Consider the following 20,932-nt stretch of genomic DNA (forward strand, 5'->3'; position numbering starts at 1 on the left):
CTCCAAGCAGGGTTGGAAGATAAACAAGCTGAATGATACAGTATACTCTCGCATTCATACATATATTTTTCATCACTATTGTAAATGAACTATTTTTAATATTTCTTTATCTTTTCGCGAGATGATGACAACTTCCGTCCGCTCAATTGTATTTGTAATGCTTTTATCGTGAAACTCGAACGTAAACGTGCCCGGAAGTGTGTCTTAATATTTAAAGACTTTCACGGTTCTACGACGTGATTCAATTGTTAAACAAGTTAAGTTAGTTATCGTCAGTTTCTAGTTTCATTATAGTTCTTGTTAACAGCTCAGTTTTAGTTTCAAGCAGACCGGTGGAGGTTTTACTGACCTTTGAAGTTATCGTTTAGTGTAGCAGAGAGGTTAACTCTGTGAAAGCTACGTCTGGACCAACAGCAACCTTCCTGTAGTGACTTGAAATGGTGAGTCCACACCAGTTTATTGAACGCTTTCTCTTTATAAAGTTTAAAATGTTAGACTAACATGATAGGGTTTGCTTCGGCTATACAGTAAGTTTTATTACTTTTTCATTTGGTTGTGTTTTCATGAACGTGAAGCCCTGTAACCTTTGACCAAGACTGATAGAGACTGTTGACTTGAATTTATTAGCTTGCTTAACTTATCATAGGTCGTGTTTATTCCTCCTGTATAGATGCTCCGTAGTGCAGAGTATTAGATGCCCACGATGAATGCACAAACCATGTCACTGAGAGCGCTGCTTTTTCTGGGGCTTTGGCACACTGGGAGAAGAAGTCTCGCCTCAGCCCCAGAGCTGCAGGATCAGCCCAAAAAGATAGGTAAGCAAGTCCTAGGGGTTCATGAATAAAACAAACAAAAAAACCCACCAGTCATCCTTTCTGCAAATACTTCCTCTGTTTGTTCTGATGCTCACGTCCTCTTTCTAAAGTCTGTTTTACTGGAAGATAGCCAAGCGCCTTATTATGCACATGGAGGTTTGATTTCATATCAGATTTCTGTGTGGAGATCTCACCCAGAATAGACAGTCATGGGATGGGTTTTTCATGGCATGATGCAAAGATATTAGACAGTAGTCAGTCGTTTTTTTAAATAAAAAAACCCTTTAATTTGACTGAATAAGGATCACAGCTCACTTCTACGATCAGCTTGCCTTTAGCAAAACTATAAGGCCTCCTGAGAGGGAACTTGATTTTGAGAAAATGACAAACCGTCATTATAACAGATTAATCAAAACTATTTGGTAGGAGAAATGCCAAACATTTGCAGGTTCCAGTGTTTCCAATGTGTGGATTTTTTTTTCTTCATTTAAAAGAATCATAAATTGAATATCTCTGGCCTGTTGTTCATTATTTAAATAAACAAAACTATTTGAAGATGTCAAATTGAGCTCTAGGAAAATGTGATAGACATTTTGTAGATTAAATGATGATAATCTATACAGTTTGTATTTAGCTGTAGTTTAAAGAGGACACAGTGTGATGTGACAAAAGTAAAGTTGAATGTCAAATAAAATAGAACTGGGGAAAGAAGATTATTTTGTAAATTTGGCTGTGGACCTACAGCATAAAAAGTTTTTATGAATCAATTAAATGCACAGGTGAAATCTAAAAATGTTCACTCATATACACTTACACACGCAGTAATCTCAAGAGAACAATTTCAGCCAAGAGTAGAGTTGGAGAGTGGTTTGATTCTGCTATCACTGCTCCTTTAAAGCTGTGGTCGGAGCAGGCATCGGTGGCACAGCTGCAGCATATTACCTCAGGCAGGAGTTTGGAGCCAGCGTGAAGATCGACGTGTTTGAACCTGCCGATGTCGGTGGGCGACTGGCGACGGTGACGATTGGAGATTATGAGTATGAGACGGGAGGTTCAGCCATCCATCCTCTGAACCTACACATGAAGCACTTCATTGAAAAATTAGGTAAAATCTGTCAACATTTGTTGAATAAACAGACTCAGAACAAATACATGAATAAATGAAACCATAATTGATATGTAGTTCATTGTATTTGAAACTTGAACCCATCTTATTTGTCCTATTTGTTTCAGGTATTTCTTCGCGGAAAGATGTCTCCTCTAAAATGGCAATCTTTGATGGAAAGGAGCTCACATATGAAGAGAGTGACTGGTTTATAGTCAATTTTTTTCGCATGCTCTGGCGATATGGCTTCAGCTTCCTCCGAATGCAGATGTGGGTGGAGAGTATTTTGGACAAATTTATGAGGTGAGGAGGAGAAAAGCAATTGTCCCTTAAATCTCGTTTGTTTCGCTTTAGATATGGGAATGTCAAAACAGAATCACTGTTCTTTTTACTGCTGGCTGTCTTAATGATCATATAAATCCTTTCTCTTCAAAGGATCTACCAGTATCAGCAGTATGGTTACTCATTCTCCAGTGTGGAGAGGCTCTTGCATGCCATGGGCGGCGATAGTTTTCTTACCCTGATGAATCAGACTCTGGAGGAAGCAATGATGGGCGAAGGATTTTCACAGGTCTTCCTCAATGATATTGTTACACCCATCACACGTGTCAACTATGGCCAAAGTGTCCGCATCAATGGCTTTGTGGGTATGTTTTCCAGTGTAAGAGGTTGAATTGGTTCATCACATATTTAATAAAACAATTCTTTTGTAAAAAGCTGTAAAATAGAATTAATTAAAATTTGCATGCTTTGTCATCCAGGGGCCGTGTCACTAGCAGGAGCAGATTCAGGCCTGTGGGCAGTGGATGGAGGCAATAAGAGAGTTTGCTCAGGACTATTGTACCACAGCAAAAGTGAGCTTATCTCTGCCAGAGTGACCTCCATTTCAGTCAAAGTTCGACCATCCAAGAAGGGTACCTATCACGTTCTTTCATTTTGGTCATTCTCTCTCACTGATGGATTTCTCATCTTGTCATCTTAACTTCCCTTCACTTCCCATTTCCAGGCGCCACGACCAGTTATTATGAGGTCAGTTACGTTGGAGAATCAGGCTCAGCGCACTCACTGTATGACATAGTGATAATAGCAACACCACTTCACCAGGGAAAGTCTGACATCACCTTCTCAGGGTTCTCTCCTCCAATTCCGTCTCACTATCCGGGGCACTACCACCAGACTGTCTCCACTCTGATCCACGGCATGGTGAACATATCCTACCTCGGGACCACAGAGCCAGCCTCGGAGTTCACTGTATCTGATGTCTTAACCACAGAGGGCTGTGCCATCCACAGCCTGAGCTCTCTTGACCCTGTGCACATCCCTCAGGGTTACAAGCGACCCCCTGCCAGCCAGACCAAAGTCTGGAAGGTGTTCTCCCAACAGCCACTGTCCCAGGAGCAGCTGCGGGACATCTTCCTCTCCTGGGATTCGGTGTCTGAGACCCGGTGGCTAGCTTATCCCTCTTATCGCCCGCCGCAACGCAAGACCCCTCCCTTCATCCTGCACAACCGGCTGTACTACCTCAACGCTGTGGAGTGGGCGGCCAGCGCCATGGAGATGAGTGCCATCTCTGCCCGCAACGTGGCCCTGCTGGCACACCACCGCTGGCACCAACAGGTCAGCAAGATTGACCAGGAAGACCTGCACACCCGACTAAGAGGTGAACTCTGAATAGGTAGAACTAAAAACAATAAAATAATTTCAATCAAGTACAGTATACAGTAAAGCCACAGGCTTGGTGCACTTAATAACACTCCTGTCAGGGCAAATCCCAACTCTCTTTCAGGTATCTGGGGTGCTCTGAGCTCTTTTAACTTAAAGGGCCATTCCAGTTTTTTAAAACTTGGATCTTACTGTTGTGGTTTTTAATAATAATTTCTAATAATTTCTACCTTGTACCCAAAAATTACAGCTGAAGACGGCAACATAGCTACAATGAAGTCTGACAGGGCAACAAACATGACCTGCTGTAAACGATCAGCAGTTTAACCAGATTATCTAGACTGCTGTATTCTGAAGTAAAACCCTCAATGCACATGAAAACTGTTTCTGAACACACATATACTTTTAAATATGGGATTTTAGAGCTTAACCAGAAAGTCGTTTCTCTTTGTCTTCATTTTCTCTTCAAATTAAGAAGCTAACCTGCAGGGTTTGTTTAAAACCTGTCTGATCATTTGATTATTCATGTTTCTTGTCCTGTCTGACTTATATTGTCTTTTTAGTCTTCCCAGATCTCAGTAGTTAACTTGGTGAGTACAACAATATTATTACCAATAGTATGCTTGAAACAGAGAATAAATCCTTAAATCACGGGCACAGTTCATTGTTCACCAGCAACAGCAACACAAATCACACTAAAAGGCGGCTTAAACTTGTGCTGTGCTGAATTTTGTAATCACTGTGAAAATGCTGCACTGCAGGTAGACACATACTCTCATTCAGTAAGTGGTCCTCACATGGGTGTCTCAAACAAATCTATTTTATTTTTTTTATGTGCGTTCCTGCTGTTATGAACACGGTACAACTAACATACAGGAAATGTTTGCTAATATAAAGAGGTCCTTTTCAAGTGATGGATTTATGTGTCTTCCAGTGATCTCTCAGTCTCTCTACCTCCTCGGCAGGCTACTGTATACGTTGCTAGTGAGTGCAGGTAGCTGTCAGCGAGGGAGTTGTGTCACCACAACATTTTTCTTTGTAAATTGGATATTGTTGATGTCACTTATGATCAAACTATTGCAGTAACAGAGTATAAATTCCGCTTTTGATGATTATTTAACGATTGCGCCTTAACGATAGAACAATTGGCTCATGTCCTTATTAAATAATAACCCGGTTTTAATGTTACAAATCATTTCTTGTTCCTATGTCATTTTTAATGATATGAAAATAGCCATCAGTCAGTACACCAAGACCTCACTGAAAAAGATGCATTTTTTTGTATTTTGATGTCACATACAGAGGAGAATCTGTTCTGAAGTATTATGTACTTGTGATTTATCAGATGTTGGGTCACTTACACCACTTTCATGCTCTTTAGCCACTTGGGGAACAAATTTGTAGGTTGCTTCCTGTTTCTTAAGCACTTTTAGAGGTGTATTTTTCTAGATTTTTGAAAGATGTTTTCTGGTTGTGAAGACATACTGTAACACAAATATTAATAGTTTAAGTTTAAGTGACAGAAACGTTTTGCACTGAAGTCCATTTGCGAAGGCTAAAAACGACCATGTGGAGTATTTACACTGGCTTCTTCTGCACAAATAAAATTAGGCTTTTAATGACAAATCTGAACTTTTGATTTCGAACGGCTACTGGATCAGACTGTATTTTGCAGGTGTTTACAATCACAATAAAGTGATGAGGCCTTGTCTCGTCTCTGCTCCTATTCACTTACTTGTACTCTTACTTATTTATTATTTTATTCCAAAGCCTTCAGCTAAAAAGTATGAAAGCTATGATGTCAGCTGTGAAAGGCAAACATATATTGTTTGCACAGACTGAAAGCTCCATCAAATGAATTTAACAAAAATCAAGTCCACAAGTGAACTTTATTTTTTTTTACATTATTTATAGATTTGCTTTTATTCTTGTCTTTATACGAGAAACTCTCACCCAACTTGTACTTGTTTTTTATTTCTTTCTGCCTCATATCACTTTTAAAATCCAGTTTAATCTCGCTCCATCAGCATCTTAAATTCAGTTTTATCTAATTTAAGGATGAGAAGAATAAAATGTTCTCCAGTCTTTGCAACAAAAGATCAAAGACTGAGGAGACAAGAAAAAAAACAGTAACGGCGGCGGCTGTTTGAATTTTCTCTTTGATCTGCTTGATTAATTGAGGAATTGTCTTCCTGAGCGACACTGTGACCCATCATTCCAAAGCCAAGGATGTAAAGCATTGTTTTCAGCTCAGTTTGCAAGGACTCCCTTTTTTTAAAAAAAAACAAACAAAACAAAACAAATCAAACAGACACAGTAACATCCTAAATAAAGGCCCGCGTGACTGAAGCGCCAACAATGGACAGCATTGATGGCCTGAATAAGGATACGTCTGTGTGGTGATGTGCCACCCAGCTGTCCTCTCAGGTAGGGAGGGACAATGGTACCAGAGCCGCTTGTCCATGCAAAACATGTGATGTGGCCGAAGATATAAGAGGCTGGAAACTGACAACAACAGTCAAAAGTTGAGAGGGACATCCAGAATCCTCAGTCCACAGCCAGACCAGCAGCCAAGATGAGATTTCTAGTGCCAATATTTGTTTTCGTCACTGTGGCAGCATTTCAGTCTGGTAAGAATGATTAACTATTTATGATTGTCAACAGAATCAGAGCGTGACTGATTTAAAATGTCATCATCTCCATTGATGGAGGCTGGGAGGTCAAAATCTTGAAACAAAAGTCAATGTGTTTTACTTGTTTTTATATATTTACTTGACAATGTGCCTCTACAGAAAACCAATTCCTGCTTAGCTGCGAATAAGACAAGATGTATTTAGTTGTATTTAACTGAAGTCTGATTGAAGTACTTGTGATGAATTCTAGCTTTCTCAGCATCTCTGGAATCTGCAGAGAAAGAGGAAGCAGTTGCTCAGCACGGTGAGGAATTATCAATAATAATTATCATCAATAATAATTATGTGAATGTGATGATGCTTACATGCCTTAAAATAGATGTAATTCAGTGCAATTGTCTTGTTTTTCATGCAGATGGGTTGACTGAACTGCAGAAAATAGGTATTGGTCCAAATGTTTGATGTTTGGTATGTTTTATTTTGTGTTTACGTCAGTGTGTTAATCCACCAGGATGCAAGTGAGGCAGCCTTCTCATTTGCTTTATAATCACACAAGGAGACCAGACAGATTCATTTCTCCATTTGTTTTCTGTAACACTACATTTCTTCATGTCATTTGTTCTCTTCGGCTCTTGTAGTTTTGCTTCAGTTTATCTGTCTGTTTCTCTCCTCAGATCAGATGGAGTTTGAAGCCGCTCAGAAGAATGAGGCCGCTCACACGAATGGTAAGTTTGTTCGTTTCAGCCACCGTACGTAAATAAGCCTTTCATCCATTGTGTTAAATGCAGTATACGAAACAAGTCATAATAATTTGTATTCTTTCCTTTCAAGTCACAGAGGAACAGAGTGAGGACATCTGCTGTGTTGGTAAGGGGAACCGTACGACCTTTTGACATTCAAAACTAATAACAGCTGATTCAGGTGCAGTTTGTGATGAACTCTTTCACATATTCTACACGCAGAGGCTTTTGAGGATGGATCTGGTAAGTTAAAATTGATGATGAATTGATGAATACACTCAATACTGATGGTGTGTTGGATGTCAGAATCACCTGTTGAAATGTTTCCCACAGTGGAGGAGCATGTTGAAGCTGAAGGTGACAGCACAGGTGTGTAAAAAAAATAAATAAAAAAATAACAGACTACATATCTTTGTTTACGTGGAGAGCGTTAGATAACTTTAAAAATCCTCCTCTGGCAGAGGGAGGTCAAAGCACCAACTGGTTTTACTGTTTGAGTATCAGCCTGTAGATGGCAATAAAAGACTTGTACTAACTTGGACACTGATGGTCTTTGTTCACCACAGAATCAGAGTCCTCTGAGGAAGCAGATGGTGAGTTTGGGATGTTAGATTTTTTTTTTTTTTAACATTAGAGCTGTAATTTCAGCTTTGTGACAATTTTTTGTCTCATTTCTGACAGGGAGACAGAGGAGGGGTAAGTGTTGAAAGTCTACACTGAAGTCAATTACTACTAAAGCAAATACTACATTACCAAGACTCTTCAAACAAAATCATCAAAATCAAATATTTACAGTTTTGAGCAATTTTTAAATAAGCGGAAGAAAGAAAACACTCCAGTCTTGCAAAGCTTTTTACTGTATCTACCGGTAGTTATTTTTTGCTTGAACTCTGAGTCCATTTTAATGTCTTCCCAGATCACCATGAGGCAACAACCAGTGTGGGTAAGATCTAGTAAACTGGTCACTGTACTGAATCTCAAACTATAACAACTAGCCGTAATGCTCCTTTTCCCATTTCTCCTCTGCAGATGGATTCAGTCAAGGCTCAACCACCCAGCAAGGTGAAAATGTCTAAATGACACACACACACACACACACACACACACACACACACAAGATCTCTGTCTAAGTCTGAGTGTACCCCTATCTGTTTACTGTCATTATCCCATTAGCTACTGGTCTGAGTTCAGATGGTAAAAAACACTTTTTTTAAGACAGAGTCACAGTACCTGCCGATCAAGCTTGTGGTAAACTGTTTTGAACAACACAGTGAGAGTTAAATTGTAGGTTATGCAATACAACGAAAAAAAAAAAACAAAACCAGTCTCAACCAGTCTCAGACAGATTTAAATGGTGTTATAAAGCTTTATAGGTTGGGTTGAGAATAAAGTAGACAATAAAATGTTGCAAGACCAATTATAAATTTATAACTTGTCAGCTTGTAAAAGCTCCAGAGATGGTATTTTTTCCCAGTTCCGTGCATCCAAACGTTCAAAACAAAAGTCCTAGAGCTATATTTTAGTTGCCACAGATTTGACAAAGTCTATTTACTGCTTGACCTCAAAAATAAGATGCCAGCGTTGTTTATTTGCACCCGGTCCACCTTGTGAGTAAATCTAGGACAAGAATCCAGGGCACTCCGAGACGTCTGTCCCCAGGTGCTTATTGTGCTTGATTTATACTGTATCATCTGATTCAGGTTATTTTAGGACCAAGGATGCACTGTCCCTGCCCTGAAAGACGCTGAAGGGATCATTTTAAAATTGATCCAGAGATATCAATGCAGTGATAAAGGTTGTCTTTATGATTATTTAATGTTAGATAAGTCCAAAATTTCCCAGAAGGAAAACCTTCATCCTGTGGTGTAAAAAAAAAAAGAAGAGAGAATCAGCCTGAAGCAGTAAATGCTAATCCTTTTAGTATAGAGCAGGCCTCGCTTTATGCCTTACAGCAGTAAAACCACACACTGGTGCAGTCATTCATCAGTACGTGGACAGGAGCGAGTCATATTAGAAAAACCTAGAGCTATTGTTCATAAACACACTTGGAGAGCCCTGGAAAATTACTGAATTTACTGGTGTGTTTGCAATGTATAACTAGCGTAAAGGAATCCTCTCTGTCTGCCCCTGTGTCACAGATGTACTGGAGTGAGAAAGCACAGAAGCATGCAGGTCCTAACGCACATTCGTCACCCAGTGCCTGAATAGCGCAATAGAATTTACTGACAATAAAAAAGGGAACTATTCCACCTACGTGTACAACCTGTCTTCTTGTGTTTCATTTTATATGCACTTAAGTTACACATAATTTTGGAACTGCTTTTTGAAAGTCCTTGGGTAATATAGGATTATTTTAAAGTTCCTCTGAAATTAGAAACAAAAACAAGTTGAACACCAGTAATTCACTTTTTTCTTTTTTTTTTATTTATTTATTTTTTTAATCCAACACTGTGGAGTAGAGTATGTTGATGTGCATTTAAAAAAAAAAACAAAAACAAAAGAACTCTTTTCTTTGGTACCTAACGGAAAATAAAACAGTTAAGGCAGCTATAGCATCTATAGGTCTAAATGCATTTAGTACTGCAGCCAAATAACCACACGCTGGTGGCATGCAACTTGTCTGTCCTCGTTCAAACGAGACCAGATCAGCTCCAACCCAAACCACCACATAACTTCCAGTTTTAAAGAATCCCCACCCCCCGATTTACAACCTTATCCAGCTCTTCAGGGCCAGGGCAGAAAGAGGAAAACTAGAGCAACCCAAATGTCTATATAGGTGCAAATTCCACTGAAGAAAAATCATACTGGGAAGTAGATGATACAAGGTGAATCAGAAAAACATGGCTGAAGCAGTCCTAAAGCATTTCACCTCCAAGGATGATGCAGTCAAGTTTTAGCAGGAGACTTAAGGTCTTGTTTGAGAGAATATGCTCATGGTAGTTGACATTCTGTTACATTTCTCAAATTCAAGTAACCAAGTTATTTCAGGCAGTTACTTCTGCACTGATCAAGAACATAGAGCCTCAGGAGATCCGGATGAAAGAAGTTGAATCGCAGGTTGGCCATCGATTTAAACCATTTGGGTTTTGTCATTTCCGGCCAGATGTGTGCTGACTTTTTAAATAATAATGAAACTGTATTTTGTATGTATCGTTCTGCATGTGGTTATCCAGTGTGTACAATTAGAGCTTCTACCATAGTAAATTATTCTGCTAGTAGTGTGTCATAAAGACAAAACTGCAGTGCTGTGAACATGATTACATAATTTGTATGTATGGTAGAACACCAACCACGATGAATTTACATTTTAAGGTCAATGTTGTTCTAACAAGAGAAAGGAAGATAGATACCCCATTTTAAGGGATACCAGGAAGCCAGATACAATATTAATTCATCAGTAACAAATACTTTGAATTGGAGGAAAAAACAAAAACAAAACACAGATACACACCAATAACCTTATTTTCACTTAAAAATACTCCTTTTGCATCTACATTACTTTCAGCATGTGTTATGACTGAAGTTACATCTGGAAAAGGCTAATTGTTCATTTCTTTCAAATGTAAAACAAAATTAAAACGGCATGGTTTTATATACATAACTGTAAATTAAAAAAAAAAAAAAAAAAAAAAAGTATTAGGAAAAAACAAAAACAAAACAGTTGATGCTTTTAGTTGATAGATATGAAATATGAAAAAGTAAGTCAAAACAAAGAAATGCAAGATTCCCAATGGAAATAATGTGGCCCAACTGGAACAAAGAGCAAATTCTAGGTTGAAATTGATGCAGCCAAGAACCACAGGCCCATATCACAAAACCTTCCAAACATTTCTATTTTTTTCCTTTTTCTTTCAAAAGTTGTTGGCTTGAGGTAAGCGATATATTTTGGCCTTCCAACTTTACTCCCTTTCTCCTGGAGCGGTTTTTCGTTCTCCTCCCCTTCTTGGGGTGCACCCAGATGCTCACAGGATGCCATAGATGAAGATGGCCATGATGGCGGCACTGATCAGGCCCGAAATGGGCACAGTCACAAACCACGCCATGAAGATGTTTCTGAACAGACGCCAGTCTACTGCCTTCCTTGAACGCAGCCATCCTACTGCAACCACAGACCCCACCTGGAAACACAGCAGTTGTCAGATAAATCCTGTCATCTTCCTTAAACTCGTGAATTTGAAGTATCCATCTGCATGCCTGAAATGTTAGGTTTTATTTATGTTGCTCCACGTTTGGACTGTCTACCAGACTGGTACTATGTTTGCTGTAGCCTCCCCCATACTAAATGGTCTCTTTCCCCATGTCTCAGTCTAGTTCCCAGACCACAGTGTTGATCAGCTTACCTTGCAGTGGGTGGTGGAGACAGGCAGGCCAATGTTAGAGGCTACCACGACAGTCAGGGCTGAGGCCAGTTCAATGCTGAAACCACTGCAGGGGAATAAAAACAACACTTGTATGTCTAAATTCAAAGACTGATGAGGTCTGAGGAGGATGTGGTTTTAGGGCTTAAGGGAAACAGGTTCAACACTGTCTGAAGTCTATACCTTGACGGGGTAATGGGGGTAAGGTCCCTGCCCATAGTCTGAATCACTCGGCGACCCCACACCCAGAGTCCAGCGCAGATGCCCACACCACCATACAGCAGCAGCCAAATGGGTGTGGGTTCATTTGAAGTCACACTGCTAGTTGTGTAAACCAGCCACAGAGCTACTAATGGTCCGATGGCATTACTGCAGAGGAAAGAATGAGGTTATTTCAACACTGGTCAAAGATTCTGACTTTGAATGGAGTTGACAAGTTAAACAGAGAAACAAAAGTGTCATCTATCTGCCGGATTACTCATAATAACATGGGATCAGCCTGATGACTACAAACAATCAACTTGATAATAACAAGATCTCCGTTAAGGAGTTTGCATACCTAACGTCGTTTCCTCCGTGGGCAAAGGATCCGAAGCAGGCAGTGAGAATTTGGAGGAACTGGAAGAGAGTTGAGACTTCTGGCTTGTCTGACTCAAGCCTGTCTTCATCCAGTGAGCTTTGGCTACTGTCGTCTTTCCCCATTTCTAGTGTCACATCACCCTCTCCCAGACCTTCAGGGGTTGTGTGCTCTGCCACTGCATTGCAGTAACTAGTGTAACTGTCCATGCGCACACGCTTTCGGTCCTGACCACCTGACCCTGCACCTTTGTCACCATCCTCACTGGCACGGAAGTCCCCTTCTTTGTGTCTGAAGTCTCCATGCATGCCGATGATGGCCATGGTGTAGGAGGTGTAGCTGTTATTGCGCCTGATAGGTCGGTCACCCCCCTCACCCATGCAGTCACCAACTTTGGCCAGGTGGAGCTTGTGCAGTAGGTCCTTGTAGAGGCCGGAGTCCTTGTGGACCGTGTGGTACTGGCTGTAGCCATTACTTGGTATCTGCGCTGGCCTGTTGTTGAACTGAACCTGGTTATTAAAGTGGACCTGATTGGAAGAATTTGTTGAACCATTGCTGTGCAGGACCTGCTGGTTGTTGTCCTGGACCTGACTGTTTGATAGAACCTGTTTGGGGGCTGCAGGAAAAATATATAATAATATGTAAATATAATCTTTTAAGTCTTAGGTTGCATCAATCTCGTGTATGTGTGGATTTTATATATTTATATATATATATATATATATAGAGACAGATTTTAGCACAAAAATCAAATAACATTAAAGCTACATTTTAACCAAATAATTATATTTATTTCTTGGTATACTTACCACCATTTGCAATGCTGTAGTCTGTGTCATCGGAATCTCCAATGTCAAACGCCACCCTGCGTTCCTTGACATTGTCAATATCATCAGAATCTCCGATGTCAAATGCCACCCTGCGCTCCTCAGGGGCAGCCTGGGACTGAGCAGAAGGGTTTTGATTGGCAGCTGGTGTGGTAGGCGGTGCAGTCTGTTTCAGGATTGGACAGTGAGCCTCTCTCAACTCTCTCTTCTCCATCAGGGGGCTCTCAGAGGGGCTGGAAGACTTGATATCTCCTAGTTTGGGGATGGTGGGAGAGATATTGCTTGGATCATGCCCAAACATACACAGTACAGCAGAGGAATACTAGCACAGCACACAGGTTTCCTTTCAACCTAAGCTGTAGGGAGTTATAAGAATTGCATAACCAGAGAGTCAAAAAAACCTTTGACCTATAAATGCAACATTACCTGTGTTCAAAAGCAAGCTGCTGTGTTGACAGGATCAGATAAATGGATTATGACCTTGCAAGGAACATATTTACACTACAGCATGCGGCTCGACTAATGAAAGACGATAAGACTTGACACAGCCTGTGGCTCACATGACATTTGTTTATGGTTTTGAAGACAATGAGACATTTTGTACCAATATTTTCTATGAGATAAGCCAGGGAGTATTCTGACCAGCTGGCTACATTGCATCACTCAAACTAGCCAAAGAGATCAAAGAGTCAGTCACCCTGAGCCTTCTCCCCACATATGCAGTGCAAATGCCATGTGTCAACACCTTAAGTCAATGTGGGCTTATTTTAGTCAAGGAGGTAAAGACCAATTAGTGGATCACTATGACCCAATTAGGCTGCTTGTCTGCTGGATGGTGACGGATTTAGACAAATCATAATTGGTCGGTTAAATCTGTCGCCTCTCAGTTTAAGAGACAAAATTTGACAATCTGACGACTCAAAAAAAAAAAAAAAACAACAAAAAAAACACAACCACACTATTGGTGTGTAAATGCAGATGGAGTTTTACTTTAATCCAGGATTATACAACAAAAACTGCTGACAACCTTTTTGGATGATTTTCATCAAAGCAATTCTGTTATGAGGGGGAAAAAAAAAAACCATCATTGAGCTCTATTTGCTGGATTAATTTGAGCTGCAGTGCAACTATGCTGACATTACATGTGCAATGCTCAATCCCTCTCTTGTCCACTGGCTCAGGTGACCACCGCTGACCACCACTGCAGTGGTCTGCAGCACCGAGTAACTGAGTCACGAGGTAGCCAAAAATAAAATGGATGCAACTTACGTTCGATCTTCTTCTTGAGGCGAGGGCAGACGAAAAACCAGACCATAATGGCAGTCAGCAGAGAAAAGCCCAACGAGATGAGCAGGGTGCCCCACCAAGGGATCTTGTCAAATCCCAGCACTGAAGGGCCACCAGATGCCACACAATCACATACACACAAAAGGCAAACAGAGAAAGGCAGTTTTTAAAAAACAAGGCAGCGGGGGCTACCTTTCTTAGTAGACAACAGAAAGTTGACTGAAATACCATGCTAAAAATTGAGCAGTTGTTTTAACTTAAGTTAAAACTTAACTGCATAAAATGTAAGAAAAATACCATTTACAAGTCATCCTAACATAAAAGGAGGAACTTTTCTCATTTAAAACATGAAAACTAACAATGACTTGAAAATTAACTTAATCATTTGTTTGAGATTGTGGCTCTAATTGTTAACATTACAGGGATGACTGACTTGCCTCATTGTGTCACATCCTATTTAAGTATGGAAAGCATGTTGTGAACCCCTAGTTGTGAACAGTTACATAACACCGAAAAAGGTGAAAGAGTAAAAATGTCACCATGACCCCAAAATGCCCTGCTAACATTGCACATAGACAATAAGTTCCTTAAAAGGCAACACTAAAGAAGGAAAAGGAAAAGAAAGAGGGAGTCATTCACTGGAGCTGTTTGCTGTAGCAATAAAAGCACACTCTTGCCAAGACTGCAGCAAAGCCGGTGCAGCAGAGGTACATATAATGCAGCACATGCTGGCAGAAAGCAACTGTTTAAATTTCCCTGGTGAAGCAGTCATCTTTATCATACAGGGAGGATGCAAGACAGTGGTGTGGTCAAGAGAAAACAAAAACAAGAGCTGCTGAAAATTCCAACACCATCGCCTCTGGTGAAGTGACCTTCACCAGGCGTAATTTAAAAAAAAAAAAAAAACAAACAAAAAAAACCAAACACTTACACTGACTGGGGACTGTTTGAGAAGATAAACAAAAGGAAATGAGGGCCAAGGCTAAGCGATAAGTGTCTCGGTCGCCGTGTTCGTTTGAGGGCAGAGTCCACAGTGCACTCTCTCCACTGAGTCACACTGCAGCATGAGACTGCAGAGCACCTAACTGATGTTTATTTAGTTACGCAATGGAAGCTCACTCCCTTCAGGACAGAGGAGGAAGAGGAGGAAAAACCGGCAGATAGCACTGTAAAAGCTGAAGCCTGTGTCTACCACTGGAGTACGTCAGCACACATGCAGTGCGAGACATCCACAGACAGGTGTGATTCAGCTAGACATTACAGTTAAGTGACACTTCAGGGCAGGGAATTCAAAAAATTAAAGGGACAAAGACAACCCTGTAAAATGACAACAGGGGCCTGACAGCATTCACATGAATACTCTTTGTCATAGTGACTTGTAGGCAACTTCTTACAAAATATAAGAGGATTTAAAAACTAGCCTAGGTCAAGCAGTCTGAAAACACTCCCACACAAAAGGGGAGAGTTTTACCACAGCCACGCACTAAGATGAATAACACTGCGTAGGAAATTTAACTTAACCACAGCTGCATTCCAAAAACCTCCCTGAAACTTCTGTATCCCATGGCCAACATCACACAATAACATGGGTTTGTTGGGGGTTTTTCCACTACTATATGTATGCATCTCACCACTAACCTAACAGTTAAAATGGCAACATATGACTCACTTCCTAAAGAACCTTTGGTTATTTGTCCTCACTTGTCTAGGACCCAATGTGGCACTTACCAAGAGTATTAGGATTACGTAGCAGCTGCACTGAGAATCAGCAGTGAGGGATCTTTAAGACTAGTATTCCTTATTATATGCATCTATCCATGACAATAGCAGCATTTGAAGACACTTAGGATTTTGTTTCCGGACTATGGTTCAGGTTAAAAATAAGTCATGTATACAGAGATGTGAGTATCAGGTTTATGTTGTTGAATGTCTGTCCCCAGAGCAACCAATGCCAGCAGGTGTTTGTTTTTTAGAAGCTAACCCAGGCAGAAAATCTGTATCCAGCTAAATGCTTTGAAGTCAATTGAGGCTGTTGTGTGGAGGGTCAAAATACACTGTCACTATGACAAACAGCACTCTGAAACATACACTGGGTTGCTTTAAAAAACTGTTTGGAGCTGCATGTCAAACAAGCTGTGACATTTCAGAGGACCTGAACAGAATCCAGGGTAAATGCAGCAGATGGGAATAGTTCCTGCTAGTACATATGAGGTGCCTATTTGGCAAACATTTGTGGATCATTTTAAGAGGGTAGGAATTATCAGTCTGTTTCTGGGCAGATTTTCAATTTACAATGAATGGAGCTTCACTGGAGTGATAGCAGAGTGATTTATGAGGTGTTAATAACCCAAGTCACACCAAGCCTCATCTGTAAAGGATCAACAGCTGACACTCAAAATTCTTAGCCCCAAATTGCACACTAATGCTGACTTGAGGTCTCTAGCATTGGTGCATATTTTGAGTATAGGAATGTGCTATGGCATGCCTGGTGTCCAATCACACCACTATGAGAGGATCTAGATCAGGGGAACATCGAGTCCTATCACAGGAAACCAAACATACTGTACTCATTTGGCTGCAGATACCATTGTGGCATTAGACTGCATATATCAGCAATAAGCTTTTGTTGTCCTGTGTGGCACTGTAGAACACCATGTAAAACTGAGCCGAAATTGAACATGTCAGACTTTGAGGATTGAATAATCATTAAACTTAATATTAAATGACGGATACTGACTGAGTGATTCATGCCTGTCTCACTATGGGAATAATGTCTGTGCGAGTATGGTGACGATTTATCTACATCTACAGAACCGATGGATACTTTGATGTCTATGTGAATTTAGAAATAAAAAATGAAATTCTAAATCAGAACTTAAATTTACATTCAACGTAACAGAATATGCAGTGAGATTGTTCAGGTGTCTGAAATGTAATGTCACACCTTTCTTATGTGAGGTACCTCAGTATAGGTCCTCATGTACAGTCTGTTGTGGTGCGAGGGACTTCACACAACTGTACAGAATGTGCCTGACTAAGCAGGGGTTTGCTCTATGGTGGATCTGCAAGTGATCTCCCCTCTGAGTGTGCTGCTGATGTGCACGCACACATCAGCACACCATATCTGGTCAAACTCTGGCCTGTAGCAGCCATTTAATGGCCCAGGCCAGCTAACATCTTGAACTGTTAGGCCCTGTAGAGAGAAGAGAACAAAGGAGCAAAAAAAATGCTCATTTAATGAAGAGACTCTGAAAGATGAAAAAGCCAACAAGTATTCAGAGTATTACTACACACATTAAGTGCAGCAATAAAACTATGGGCAGAGTAAAACTGTGACCATCTTGAACACTCTTTACTTCTCTTTTCCTCCTTTATGTCTGAAGGACACAGACAATGACGTCAAGAGTTAAGTGAAATCTTATTTCCATGTCCCTGTTGTGCTCCACTCTAACACTTCTTTCCAGCTATGACCCACATAGAACCACAAGCAAGAGAGCCTCAAAAAACATGTTAAAATAAACACAGCCTCTGTGAAAATGGTAAACAGTCTGGTTCAGTCTGGAATACATGTGGGCATCCGGCTGTCTGAGGGAGCAGTTTATTTTTAAGCTGTGGCTTTGGGCAGGCATGCAGAGCAAAATGACTCAAACAATGATACTCACTCGGCGCTCCAGTGAACATGATGGAGAACAGGTTGATTCCCATAGTCATGGCATAAAAGACAGGCAGGGCCCTCAATCCATTAGGCACAGGGTCTTTCTACAGATACAAAACAGAACACCGAGTTGGAAATACAAATTGCACTGTATGAATAGAAATGCTGCATATTGCTGCCAGGTTACAGCTGGTGCCAAAACAAGGGCAAGGGGGTAATATGAACCTTGCTGCATGATATGAATAAGGAACTACTTCAGAAAACAATAGCTTTATTCTTGCTACATAACATGCATTTCCTCAATTTAATTTTGAGCCTGGACCACAGTTGTTAACCTCTGTCACTTCAGAAGGTTCTTGTCTCACTCACAAATACACATACAATAAACAATCTGATAACCAACTTACCTTGTGCAAGATGAACATGCGCACAAAGTAGAAAACAATGCCTGACATTATTCCAGACAGCAGGGGACTCAAGAACCAGGAACCAACTGAAAATTAAACAAACATAATCATTGCCATTTAGTGGGAATGTAATATCTGTAATTATGTGACAAGACCATCCTCCAAGACCTGCTTAAAGATGTGACTTTTCTTCTAGGAAAGACACTGCTGTATTTTGAACAAACATGATTCTAATCAAGAAATAATCTTGACAAGTAATTTCCTTGGTAAAGTGGACAATCTTTGGCTATTTTGGTAACATGGCTGCCTGTCACATGAACAGGCAAGGTGGCTATTTATAGACTTCATTTAGCCCAAATTTTAGATGCTTCCTGTAACTGAATGATGCAAACATATCATTATTTGTGATTCAGTCTTGTTGCTTTTCTAAAAAATATCAAACAGTTTATATCAGCTGTAGGCTTTCTGTACAGGAACACATGCTGGAAATCCACCACCTAATGCAACAAATGCAACTTGTGACATTAGTCCTGCTGCTGTACATTCGAGTGAGTAATGCTGACTTCTGAGGCTCTCTGACACGCCTTCAGAGCTTATCAAGTATCTTGTCTTTTCTACTTGGACAGCCCACACACATTCCATATTGACTGTTCTGTGGATTTAGCTCAGAACCTGGAAAAGTCATTCATAAATTTCTAACACTGGACTGTTGACCTGGATATTGAAGGTACTCAGCACTGACCAACCACTGCCTAATTCACTATGAGAACATTGCATTACTGGTCACACCCTCCCATTACATTATATAGTCTGTGATGCAATTCAACCAAACACTGAAATCATTTATAGGTCATTTGGTAAGAGTGCCCGACTTACCAATACGAAGGAGTTCAAGCCACTTGACTCCCTGCTGCCCTCTGGCAACCAACGAGAAGCCGATAGTAGCACCAACAATGCAGTGTGTTCCAGAGATAGGGAGCTTAAGGAAGGAGGCGGCCAGCTGCCACACAGCAGAACCTAATGAGAATAAATAAATAGATCACATTAGACTAGATGTGCTGACATCATTTGAGCTTTTTCATACAACTTTTCAGCCAACTTTGGGGGAAAAAGTAATTTAAAAAATAAAGTAAAATCAGAAAATGTCTTACCAAAGTAATTTGGACAATATTTCAATTAAACAATAAAATCAAAAACTATGTGAATGATTACGTAGTGTACACAATTAGTTACACCCCAGGTATGGATTTGATATTGACATTTTATAGTTGTAAGAACCAAACAGTGCCAGGCCGTACACAGGGTTCAATGACCGCAGGTCTAACTGACAATTTACATACAAGATAAGCAGGCTAATACTCACCAAACATGGAACTGATGGATCCAGCCATCAACACATACTCCGTGCCATTGTACATGCCGACGTCTATAATACCCTTACGGATGGTTTCGCTCACTTTGGCCCCAAGGAGCACAGATCCCAGTGTTTCAAACACTGTGGCTAGAATGCATGCCTGTCGCAAGGTGACCACTCCAGAGCCCACAGCGGTACCAAATGAGTTGGCAACATCATTGGCACCCACAGAAAAGGCTAAGATGAAGGCGATGATAAAGCCGATGATCAGCAGCCACATGTACTCTGTCAGAGCAGTACTCTGTGTTGATGCTACTGCAGTGGTGGCCAATATCATTGCAGACACAGTAGTTGTTGAAACCATGATTGCAGACTACAGAGAACTTGTTTCACAATCTTAAAAGAGAATGAATGCCTGTCAAAATACTACTTATACTGTATAATGCTATTTCTAAGCAGCAATTGGTAAAATAAAGAGGTAAATTGTAAAATAAATAAATTTTCTTTAGGCCAACCTGTTTTAACAGGATTTCTGAGATTTAGCAGTGCAAACTTGTATTGTGTTTAACTGGCCCTGACCAGAAAACAAAAGGTAAACAGAGGTATAGTGTGGGCTTATTGCTATCCTGTAATTATACTAGATCTGATGCTGTTCCTTTGGCGCTGAGCTATCAGGCAGAGTGAACAGACAGCCATTGTGCAACTCTAACTGCAGATGAACAGGGGTACATCCTGAAAAGACAAAAGGACAGAGAAGTTCTGCTTTATTTACAGTTTCTCCTCATTCATTTTCAAGGAAAAGCAGACAGAAAGGAAACTTACAACGCACTAAGGAAACGAAAGGAGGTTGGGGGGGGGGGGGGCTTTATAAACGTAAATGAGCTTCTTTAAAGGTTGTACAAGTTAAACAACATAACTAGCGTACAAACAACAGTGATAAATGTTTGTCGGGGAAGGACATCTAATAGGTGCCTTCCCGAAAAAACACGATGGGAAGCCATATTTGGTAAATGTCGCAGAAAGGAAATGAAGGTTAACGTTATATTACTATAGTGTCCTAATTTTACATGAACGCTTACATCATTTTACTGTTTATTGTCGTTTTCTTGCGCATTCTTAACCATAATGGCAGCTACGAGATAAGTACCATCTTATCTAAGGGAGACATAATTCTTTCCTGCGTGGACACGTGTCGTCATCCATTCATAGACCGGCCGTGAACACGAGCCTCGTCTGTTCTTCGGGTCAATGTAGGACAGAAACAGCTCGACCGGACAAGACTAAACATTTGAGTCCTCAAATTTCATTCTAACCGATAAAATAAGGTACCGGTGCAAATTATCTCCAATTTCATTCAGGCTTGACGTGGTTTATCGTAAAAGGGGAGGCAACCGGATGTAGCGCAATTTAAGGAACACAACCGCTACCTCCGGCTGACCGGGTGGGCAGTCACCGTTGTGGGTATCTCGAGCCAACTTTAATGACCTGCCAAGTGTGTGCTGGACAGATGGT

General features: G+C 40.6%; 2 protein-coding genes across 4 annotated transcripts; one reads left to right on the forward strand and one right to left on the reverse strand.

Moving 5' to 3' along the window:
• The first annotated feature begins 44 nt into the window (after window positions 1-44).
• Window positions 45-5,312, forward strand: pcyox1 (prenylcysteine oxidase 1). Of its 3 annotated transcripts, XM_046375447.1 has the most exons (9): window positions 46-440; window positions 671-815; window positions 1,714-1,920; window positions 2,049-2,223; window positions 2,356-2,567; window positions 2,682-2,834; window positions 2,927-3,580; window positions 4,146-4,172; window positions 4,517-5,312. In XM_046375447.1, the coding sequence occupies exons 2-8, from the start codon at window positions 695-697 to the stop codon at window positions 4,166-4,168; spliced, it is 1,545 nt and encodes a 514-aa protein (XP_046231403.1). In that variant the 5' UTR covers window positions 46-440; window positions 671-694; the 3' UTR covers window positions 4,169-4,172; window positions 4,517-5,312. The 3 variants fall into 3 exon arrangements, with proteins under 3 accessions (XP_046231402.1, XP_046231403.1, XP_046231404.1); XM_046375446.1 differs by having other exon boundaries at window positions 45-440; window positions 4,146-5,312; XM_046375448.1 differs by having other exon boundaries at window positions 49-440; window positions 2,927-5,312.
• A 4,055-nt stretch (window positions 5,313-9,367) lies between these two features.
• On the reverse strand, window positions 9,368-19,851 carry slc20a1b (solute carrier family 20 member 1b). Its single transcript, XM_046375445.1, has 10 exons — window positions 19,430-19,851; window positions 18,943-19,083; window positions 18,067-18,152; window positions 17,667-17,763; window positions 13,987-14,106; window positions 12,700-12,969; window positions 11,873-12,506; window positions 11,497-11,682; window positions 11,296-11,380; window positions 9,368-11,073 (listed from the first exon to the last, which is right to left on the reverse strand). Exons 1-10 carry the CDS (start codon window positions 19,782-19,784, stop codon window positions 10,918-10,920), a joined length of 2,130 nt encoding a protein of 709 aa, XP_046231401.1. The 5' UTR covers window positions 19,785-19,851; the 3' UTR covers window positions 9,368-10,917.
• Window positions 19,852-20,932: the final 1,081 nt, after the last annotated feature.

Source organism: Scatophagus argus, chromosome 20 (assembly GCF_020382885.2).
Source record: "Scatophagus argus isolate fScaArg1 chromosome 20, fScaArg1.pri, whole genome shotgun sequence".
NCBI classification, from domain to species: domain Eukaryota; kingdom Metazoa; phylum Chordata; class Actinopteri; family Scatophagidae; genus Scatophagus; species Scatophagus argus.